This window comes from Anopheles merus, chromosome 3R, assembly GCF_017562075.2.
Source record: "Anopheles merus strain MAF chromosome 3R, AmerM5.1, whole genome shotgun sequence".
NCBI classification, from domain to species: domain Eukaryota; kingdom Metazoa; phylum Arthropoda; class Insecta; order Diptera; family Culicidae; genus Anopheles; species Anopheles merus.
This window is the reverse complement of record NC_054084.1, coordinates 16,916,973-16,927,423: the sequence shown is the minus strand read 5'-3', so window position 1 is coordinate 16,927,423 and position 10,451 is coordinate 16,916,973. Positions and strand designations below refer to the sequence as shown.

At 45.0% G+C, this 10,451-nt stretch overlaps 1 protein-coding gene across 1 annotated transcript; it reads left to right on the top strand.

The window, feature by feature from the left end:
• Nucleotides 1-6,156: 6,156 nt before the first annotated feature.
• Nucleotides 6,157-10,241, top strand: LOC121596692 (chromatin modification-related protein eaf-1-like). The gene is made up of 2 exons (XM_041921852.1): nucleotides 6,157-6,196; nucleotides 7,410-10,241. The coding sequence occupies exons 1-2, from the start codon at nucleotides 6,185-6,187 to the stop codon at nucleotides 9,465-9,467; spliced, it is 2,070 nt and encodes a 689-aa protein (XP_041777786.1). The 5' UTR covers nucleotides 6,157-6,184; the 3' UTR covers nucleotides 9,468-10,241.
• Nucleotides 10,242-10,451: the final 210 nt, after the last annotated feature.

Here is a 10,451-nt window from a genome sequence, read left to right as displayed (position 1 = left end):
ACGATCCCTTTTATAAGTTTAATACTATTGCAAGCTTGTTTTGCTAAATTTCATAAAGTTTCCTCTGCTGTTTCCCTCATTTAATCATCATCGCCTTATTCTGTAACCTTTGAGATTCTTTCTTTCTATTGCTTTCTGCACACGAAATGATTCTGTAATCAGCAACATTACGAAACGATTGGTTATAAAATGCCATTTTTAGTTTAGTGGCCTTTCATACAAGAAGGAGTTGTGGTTTAGTGTGAAAGGAATTTTGATTTTGCAATCGCTGCATATACCCATCATCCGTGCCATTTGCCGCTTCTGTTCTGTGGTCACACACAAAACAAAACACTCACATCTAACTCATTGCCATAGTTGGAAGCGTTTATGCAAGCCACACTTCAGGAAAGGCTCGAAAAGCAATGCGAATCATTAACGCAGGGAGTGCGCAAAACAAAAGCAATGGCACTAGCATAGATCCTAGTCACTAACGGTGGCAGTGAGGTGTATAGGTAGGTTGCGCACCTTTTACGCATAACTCCTGCACTGCTATTCGTATAAGCTACCATCATCACCAGTAGCTCACAACCAGCGCAGTGGAAAGTGATTATTTATTCAAGCAAGTTGTTTCAATGAGAAGTCTGTTTTTTTTTTCATTATTTTTTTTTTCGATGCGATTCAGTTATTCTTACCGCACTTAATCGTTAGCAAGATTGTAAGTTTGTTTTATATACGTGAAAAGTTGTCACTCAACCAATAGTTTATTACCAGTTGTATCAACCAAAACAAAATAAATGAGAAATATATCCATCTGCAACAAAAAAAAACGCTAAGAAATCGTGTGTTTCGTTGTTAAGCGCACAGTAAAACATTAAATACTTATCACAATTAATATCCAACATCCATTTACTTAATGTACTGTGATATACACGATACACATTAAAAATAAACTTGTAAATCGCTTTATCACATAACAATGCAACTCGAAGCAAGTGTAAACTGTATTACTGAGTTTGAGCGTTGCAATTAACGTTGCAATTTTGTGTTTACTTTATACTGCAATTGAAAGGCAATTGAAATACCTGAGAAAATATTAACTTAAGCTATCGAAAAAAAAGCTCCACAAAATCGTACATTAATTAGTGCCACAGATCCGGATTAGCTTACACACACACACACACACACACACACACACATCATTAAAGCCACTTCTTCAAACACAAACGCTTTACTCCACGCGGTTAATGAGCTAAAACGTGTAGGAAACAGGAACAATGTACACCATTTTTACTCTCTCTCTCTCTCTCTCTCTTTCCACATTTTAATGGCACCGAGGAAATTGATGGTTAAATTGAGGCACCTAATGCCCCCCCCCCATAGCAGGGGAAATAAAATAAACACACTAACAATTATGTGCAGACATATTTATTTGCCCACCCTCCCCCTTGGGAGGCAGAACACGTGCAGAGCATTTCCCCGAAAAGGTTGCGCACTCGCACCAAATCCCATTGCGCAACACAGCAGCACCGACATGGGCCGCAACATGCGCAACATAACAAGGGGCAAGCAAGAAAGGGGAAAATCTCACCTATGCAAAAACCAACAAACAGCCAGTGTGCATGCATGCACGCACCGCGCAATGCACACTGTCGATCGTAGCAAAAATCCATTCCAATTGTCTGGCCTGTCTCCAAACCGCACGCATAAGATCGCCCGCTGTGGGTGGAGGAACCACCGGGCGCTGGCGTGAATCTGCACCACACGGTGCACCATAATGGAAATGGGAAGTGCAGCACGGCACGCCGCTAGGTAAACATGGTGATTACTGACCGAATACCGGCACCTGCCCGTCCGCCCGCCCATACTAGCGAGCTTTTTCCTTCTTCACGCACATGTAACGGTGTAGCGGGCGGTTAGGTAAATGCATTTCATTGTGCATCTGCAGATAGTGGTTTCGTTTTCGTTGCCATTTCTTTGTTGGTCGAATGTTTTCTCCCACTCTTGTTCTCTCTATCTACGTCTCACTTGTTACATACATAGGATGGATCGTCTCGATTGTAAAACGATCGTCGAGCACAAGCTTTCGACGGTTCTGCTGGACGGAAAGAAGCGGTGCCGGATCGGGGATCAAAAAGAGCGACCGAATCTGATAAGCTACACGCAATTTTCTTCATGTATGGGTAGAAAGAGCATAAGCCAGCGCTGAATAATTTGCAAGTGTGAGCAAAAGGCGTCGAACAGGTGCTGATTAAAGCCGCCTTCCTACTGATAACGCCACGATCGCTGTTACTTAATCGGGTTTCGTCCATAGCTTTTTGCTGTCTGCGGTACTTCACAATGCTTTCGGAAATTGTAATTGATGGTGTTTACTACTGGGAATGGAAAATCCAGGAAGCAGACGACTGATCGTGTGAGATAATGAAACCCACAGTGTGCACATTGCGCGCGTCCCTTATCTGAGGCTTTTCTTAAGGCATGATTGATGTTGTCGTTACTACGGCAACTTCTCGAGTCAAGCCAAAGAGTCTTTAAAATGTGTCTAATTGGTATTTAAGACATCTAATGAAAGCTATAAATCTCTCTATTACATAAGAGTACCTGTCCGGCCAGTTTGCTTGCTTCCAAGTGATCGTTCCGACAAGCAATATTTCAGACAATAAATTAAACAAATAACAATCGGGAATTAAAAATGCATAAATATGATTATTTATAGCACTGCAACATGAAAAGTCCCAGACTTGGAACAGTATTTGAAGCTAAGATATATCAACCAGCCACCTCAAATATGTTTGTTATGAAAACTTTAAAATAAATTAAATTAAAAAGTCTCATTAACTCTTCCAAAACTCAAATATAATGTGGAGAAGTAGTATTGGAGGTACTCCAATGCTCTCCAATAAGTATATCTTACAAAGAAGTGTTATGATATCTTCTCACTCCTGATTAGCTTGTAGCTTTAAGCTTTAACAATGTAAAGCCTTTAGATAACGTCTTCTATCTTATTGATCTCCATTACTCCTTTGGGTCCTTAGGGTTCCTCTCTTTACGTCTTATTTACTGTTCGTATTTCCCCCCAAGGCAAGCCTGGCTCTGTTAGCTAGTTTTAAGAGTTTTTAGTTATTTTCTTGTCTTATTACCTACTATAAAATGACTTGTCTCTCCTAGAGCTTAAATTAACCCGGTGCTCTGGCACCAATCGAAAATGACATAGGGCATAACATAAGTATAGAATTTGACAGCATCGAGTCTTGTTTGTTCTAGATGTCTGACAGTACCTCTTCATATAACTCTGTACGTTTGTTTGAGTGGGTTGTCTTGTTCGATGGCTAGAGCTCTGCCTAAGTCTTTCTAAATGTCTAGGTACAGTCGCAAACTGGAACGACTCAATGACATGCCCGTCATGGGTTTTAAGCCTAGAATGGCCAATCCCCCCGTAGCAAGGACTAGCTATACGGGTTTTCCTGAAGGCAAAAATATGCTCGCACTACACGAAATAATTCTACAAATTGTGTTTTGGAACATACTGAATAGACCTTATAAGCCCTCATGTTTCGTAAGGTGTAACTCAGGACGAATTCCTACAAAGAACTTCGTTGTCAGCTGGTGTAAAGATCTTCACAAAAGTTTTACGGCTCATCCTACATTATGTCTTCTTCTCTAATTTAAAGTCCAAATTAACTATGTCTGTTTCATAGAAGAAAAAAAAAAACATCACGACAACTTTCTTTATGTTTACTATTGCAACTTAACTGACCACAAGGTTTTGTTGTACACCTGGCATGACATGATATACGAACTTACGACCAAGGTGCGTTGAAAATTTAAAGCTTTTTTCAATCTACACGTTTACAAGGATATTTAATTGATTATGCCTTTTAAACACGCTACGACTACGAACAAATTTCCCATTACCATTCGTCCAAATTTTTCTACCGCCCGTTTTCGTTCACCTCCCTCTGCACGGCGAAAGTTGAGCGAACTTTCATGCCGCTACACTGCGGGGGAGGTCTGCATCTAGTTATGCACCGCCCGCGGACGCATCCTAAACGATGCGTGCCACCAGTAAAGCGGTGTGCGCGATGCAATTTAACTATGACAGCTCGTCCGGCCGTCCGCACGCTGATCGTGGCCGCTGTCACGAAACCGTGCCCGCACGAAGGAAAGTTCACGCGTGCGGGCAAACGAACGGCTGAAATGTACGTCGGGTGGATGGGAGTACAAACGAACGAAGAAAACAAAAAAACACACACACACACACAGTGCAAACCGCGTTCACCGTGGTTTTGCAGACATGCGGCCTGGCGTTCGGCCGACTCATCGTTTGCATCGGTTAAATACGGCTAATTTTCGTTGTTTCGCCGGTGGAGAGCAGTCAACGAGGATAAATGATGTTATTGTTTCTTGTTCATTTCAGGAAATCGTTTTAAATGGAAACAAACACGAAAGAAACTCTATTTTACTAACATTTTCTTAAACATAACAAATGTATAAATAATAAAACAAATGTGAACAATTTGCCAATCCAAAGAGTATTCCAAACAGGCAATGAGTTTGTAATATGCAATAACATTGTTCATTCAGCACAATGAGTGTATGTTCTTGTCTTGATATTAAGGATAAGTGACGTGAAACTCATTTATTTATCTATTCATTTGTATCTCTTTCCCAAATGTTTTGTATTTTGATCAATTTAATCTACAACGTCTTTCTTAATTATTTCCGGTTTTAATTATTGTATTTCTTAATTTAAAATTGTCTTCATTTTTCTCTTTTCTTTATCTTTTTATTCAATATTATTCATATATTAATTATAACTTTGTATATCTACGTTTTTACTAGATTTATTGGTGTTTTAAGCAATGTGTCTTCTTCTACTTCGAAATTAAAAATAAAATGAAATTGTTTAAATTTTCCCGAAATAATAGTAATTTAGCTTTAAATGCCCCTCACTTTTGCCACTAAAACTCTAACCCTTTATGTAGAATTTGACAAATACAGTAACTAGGTCACGATGCCCCAAGTTGTCTATCAGTCGCATAAACTACGCCAGTCCAAACCCCGTTCGATTTTGCTGGAAGCTTCTTCGGACTCTGTCCAAAATCACGTCCAAAAGATCCCGGAGCTAAGCTTTAAGCCACACATCCACCCCCTCGGACGGCATTCGCACCTTCGTGAGCAGCGGTCATAATCCATATTTTTCCTACCCATATTTCCTCCACCAAACAACAACGCCACGCTATTTGCTGGAAATGTTTTTTTTTTTGTTTGTTTGTGTGTGCGCTTTTGCATTGCGCGTGCATTTCCTCCTTGCAGGCTGCAGCGCAACAAACACACGAACATCATCAGCGTTGCATCTTTTGCATGCGCGGAAAACCCATCGCCCGCAATCGCCGCTGCCACTTCCCGTTCGCCCTCCCCCAGCAACTGGTGCTGAAAACTGAAAACAAAAGAAAGTAGCTGCGTGTGTGGGAGACCCGCGCCCGTTCCGCAAAGCGTCGTCGCCCGCGGTACACCTGTACCAGTGCGCCCCCCCTCGTGCACCCCGTAAGTAACGACGGTGGAAGAAATAGGAAAAGAAAAGCGAAAGTACTAACCTTACCAGTGTGCCGAGAGTGGAACAGAAGAGGAGAGGGGAGGAACAAGCACGAATGGTTCGCTTTTAATTGGCGCTAAAAATGGGAGCCCCTTTACTTGAGCGTGATGGCAACAACAATTTCCCTTACACCCTCCGGTAGACGAGCTTGCAGTGCTGCGTTCCTCTCTTCCTCGCTGTTCGGCGCACGGGCGGGGCCCTTGGCATGGAAAACGAGTGCGGAAAACATTGCACGACGATCCGGACACGGCTCGCAACATAGACACAAACACACACGCGCGCACACACACACACACAAACATCTAATGCAAACGAACCTGACCGTCTCGCGATTGTTCGTTCGTCCAATTTTTGCACTTGCAGATTTTCCACTTCAGCCCCACTCTTGCGCCGTTTTTGTTTTTTATTTTTTTTTTTTTTTTTTGGGGGGCTGGAAAACTCGCTTATCTTTCGGAGTGGGGCTAACCGGGGCTACCATGCCGTGGAGGGCAGAAAACCCACCGCCACTGATACGGTTGGGTTGGTTAATTAATATATAAATAGGCTGGCACCGACGGAACATTCAACCAGTAAACTTTGTACTCTCCGTCCATCCATAAGTGTATCGAAATGAAGTTTACGGTAAGGATTCAACAGCGCACGCTGGTGTGTTTAGTTTAAGCGTGGTGGTGCGCCTTGGGAACGGTGATTTTTGTGAGCCATTACTTCAAGGAATAGTATCGAAAATGTGAACTGTTTGTGTGACCTATCGCATTGTGATAAGCAAATACTGTGAATAACTTCTTCAGTGGCTCTGAACTACTACAAACTACGATATTACTATGAACTGTCACGAGAGCATTGTGTAAATTGTGTAAAGTCTCATAAGTTTGTGCAACGATCGTTATTCCGTGACATTTGGATTATGTGATAAAATACTGTTTCTAGAAAGTCGTTGAAACTGTGCCTATAACGTGAAAATGCCGTTGCATCTCATGAACCTGAAGACAGAAAAGAATTTAGTAGATTGATGTTGAACACAAAAAAAAAATGAAGATATTCAGCCACTTTACCGAACACGACCGAAGAGGAAAGATAGTTGCCGTTGCCTAGATACAACGGTTGCTTAAATTTGGGAGTTTGGGAAAGTGGCTGATTATCGAAATTAAAGACCAACACCATGAAAAAGTTACAAAAGTTGAAGATCACATAAGGGTTGGAGATGATATTGTGAATAAAGATGTCCATAAAGAACGAGGATCAGGTGAAGATCAGCCAATTCTAACGAAGAACACCTCCAATTGGCATCAATGGATACTTAAAGAAGTGATTTAATTCTGACGCTCTGCTAACACTAGCGCGTCTTAATTCCTTGTATAACTAAATCGGCTTCAGTAATATCCAAAGTGACTTCCAATAACAACTGTTTGTACCATGTTAGGTCTACAAGTCGGAGCTTTACATCTACCTAAATTATTTTATCCTTATTATGGACTCTGGCATAGGACAGTCATTCTAATGATAGACCCAACAGCTTTAATATCTGACAATTCCTCTTAATTGTCGAACTGGATCTGATCAAGCCAGTCTATTTGTAATTTCAATCGAGATTTCTTAATTTGAGAAATGTCTGACAAATAAGGAATTGGTGTTAAGCCCAATTCTCCACAGTTATTCCACGGAAGCAATTCGAATTTGAAATCTGGAGCCTGTTTGATTTCCAGAGCGTATTCTTCAATATCTGTTCTTCATTGCATTGCAAAAATAGTCCATAAGATCAAGTGCATAAGATATTTAACAATCGATTTCATACGCTCTCTTTCTCACTTCTGCTCTCTCGCTCAACACCGTACAGATACTGGTGGCATCGGTGGCTGTCGTCATCACGGCAACACTGGCGCTGGAGTTCGAAAGCAGGAAGCTGCACCCGGACGCTGGCGTGCACGATGACGGAGGGCTGTCGATGCTGGAGCAAACGCCGGCCGAAGACCGCCAGTGGCAGGCGGTGAAGAAGCACGAGAAGCGCCAGACGGGCAAAAAGATCCACATCTTTCTCGGCAAGCCGAAGGGCAAAAAGTCCAAGAAGCATGCCGCCGGTGCCGACGGTGAGCCGGAAACGCAGACACGCAAAACGCCCGAGCTGACGACCCGCTCGGACAAGGGCGTGATCGACACGACGTCGGACGCGCCGGATGCGGCGGTGGGCGAAAGCCAACACTACGACATCGGCGAGCATAACATCGTGAAGGAGAAGATCAAGATCAAGCACCATCACCATCACCATCATCACAATCACGTCAAGACGGTGGTCAAGAAGGAACCCTACCCGGTGGAAAAGGTCGTCCAGGTGCCGGTCGAGAAGATTGTGCACGTGCCGAAGCCCTACCCGGTGGAGAAGATCGTCGAGAAGGTGGTGCACGTGCCGGTGGAGAAGATCGTGCACGTTCCGAAACCGTACCCGGTGGAGAAGATCGTCGAGAAGGTGGTGCACGTGCCGAAGCCCTATCCGGTGGAGAAGATCGTCGAGAAGCCGATTCACGTGCCGAAACCGTACCCGGTGGAGGTGAAGGTACCGTACCCGGTCGAGAAGATCGTACACGTGGACAAACCCTATCCGGTGGAGAAGATCGTCGAGAAGGTGGTGCACGTACCGAAACCCTATCCAGTGTACAAACAGGTGCAGGTCCCCGTCCCTGTTGAGGTGAAGGTCCCGTACGAAGTTCCGAAGCCCGTACCCTACCCGGTGGAGAAGAAGGTCCCGTATCCGGTCGAGGTGAAGGTCCCGGTTGAGGTCGAGAAGAAGGTCCCGGTGCCGGTTAAGGTGGAGGTGGAAAAGAAGGTCCCCTATCCGGTGAAAGTGTACGTGCCGCAGCCCTACCCGGTGGAGAAGAAGGTCCCCTACCCGGTGCCGGTGAAGTCGGGCTCCTTCCCGTTCCCCTTCGACAAGGACATTTCGAGCAGCTACGCGAACAGCTACGCGAACAGCTACTCGAACAGCTACTCCAACACGAAGCTGCATCCGTTCGAGTCGCAGCACCACGAAGAGTACGCCGGCTCGGATGATAGCTACCGGCGCACCACCAAGACCGGCTACAAGAAGGGCAAGGGCAAGAAGTCGAAAAAGACGGAACAGCAAACGCAGCAGCAGCAGCAGCAGCAGCATCCCTCGAGTGCACCGGTGACGGAGGATAACAGCGAGACGGGCCAGACGGGCATGGGCGCATCGTACTCGGCACTGAGCACCGGCACGGATCATGGCGCACACTACACGCAGACCACGATCTATCACGGAGGTTCCGGCCATCAGGCACAGCAGGAACAGCAGCAGCATCAGCAGCAGCAGCAGCAGCAACAGCAGCACCAGCAGCAGCAGCAACAACACCAAGCTCTTCTTCAGCAGCACCATGACCAACTCCAGCAGTATCACCAGCAACAGCAGCAACAGCAACAACTACAGCAGCAGCAGCAGCAGCAGCAACAGCAACAACAGTACGGTAGTCAAGATGCCACTACCTTCTTCAACCAGCAGCTCATCCATTACGGCCAACAAGCAAAGTACGGTCCATCCACCTTCCCGAGCCAATCGTCGCAGGGTGCCGACTACGCTACGGCTCCACAGTCCACCGGTCAGGACGGTAGCAGCCAGCAGCAGTACGGTCAGTACGGTGGATCGGACCATTACGGTTCCGGCTCAAACCACCAGGAGGTGATGGTTTCACCTCCGTCCGGATCTGCCGCTTCCGGATACGGCCAACAGCAACAGCAGCAGCAGGCAACTTACGCCCTGACGGCTCCATCCAACCCGGGCGGTAGCTTCCAGCTCGAGTCTCAGCCCCAGCCGTTCCAGCTGCTACAGTTTGCACCGTTCCAGTACCAGACGCCGACCGGTTTCTCGCTGCCAACGGCTCGATAAAGTGAGGGATCATGATCATCGTTCCCATCATCGTGAGACTGACACCCTTCAAAAGCAAAGCCAAAGAGACACCCTTCTGTAGCCTGCGCGCACATCCATGGCTAGAATCGGAGTTCGCCCGGACCGATGCCGTTTGGAGGATTCGTTAACTTATGTAGCCCACCGTGCGCAGGGCTTGGGCGCAGTGAATGGTTTGTTTTGTTGTTGTTTTTTTTTTATAATGATTCTTGTGTACTTTTTGTGTTTAGCATTATGAAAACGTTTTGTTTCTGTTTTTTTTATTTGCCAATTTTAATGCCCGGTCAACAACCGGTGGCTGGGAGGTGATCGTACGGGAAGGGGCGTACTTGAGACGACCCACGGATGGGCTGTTTTTGTGAAACAGTCTGCATCCGTGATTCGATTGTAGAGAGTCGCTTTCGCCCCCATTTCGATCCTCCTGTACACCGTTGCAGACACACACACACACATACACATACGCCTGGCGATCGCATGATAAAAAGATCGCAGAAAATCGAAATTTTATAAATGGAGGTGCATCGCTTCGATGTGACCTTTGTTTGCTAGAGGCTAAGATGGCTGCTAAGTAGTAGGATCAAAATGTTAACAGACTCCTTTTCCGATGGCTGGCAGATAACAGACGCGCAGCGTGCTTGTAATGAGTACTGTTCTCGTCCGCAAGCACGAGCTGGTCGGTCTCGCTCAGGAGTGTCGGAAAGGGAATTTTAACGTTGGACTTTTACCGTATTATTGTACATATTATTCTTCCTTCTGTTGAAGACACCACTGTGGCTGACGCTGAGCCGTAGAATTGATGCTATTGTTGCATAATAAAAGATGAAAAAATCATACATTGGCAAGTGTTTGCACTTTACGATCAAAAAAGAAAGAAATGTTGTCTGCCTAAGTTGATTTGTAATGTTAATATTGGTATTAGGTTGATTTAGGAATTTTGTAAAACACATACGGTTTCAGCACTGAAGT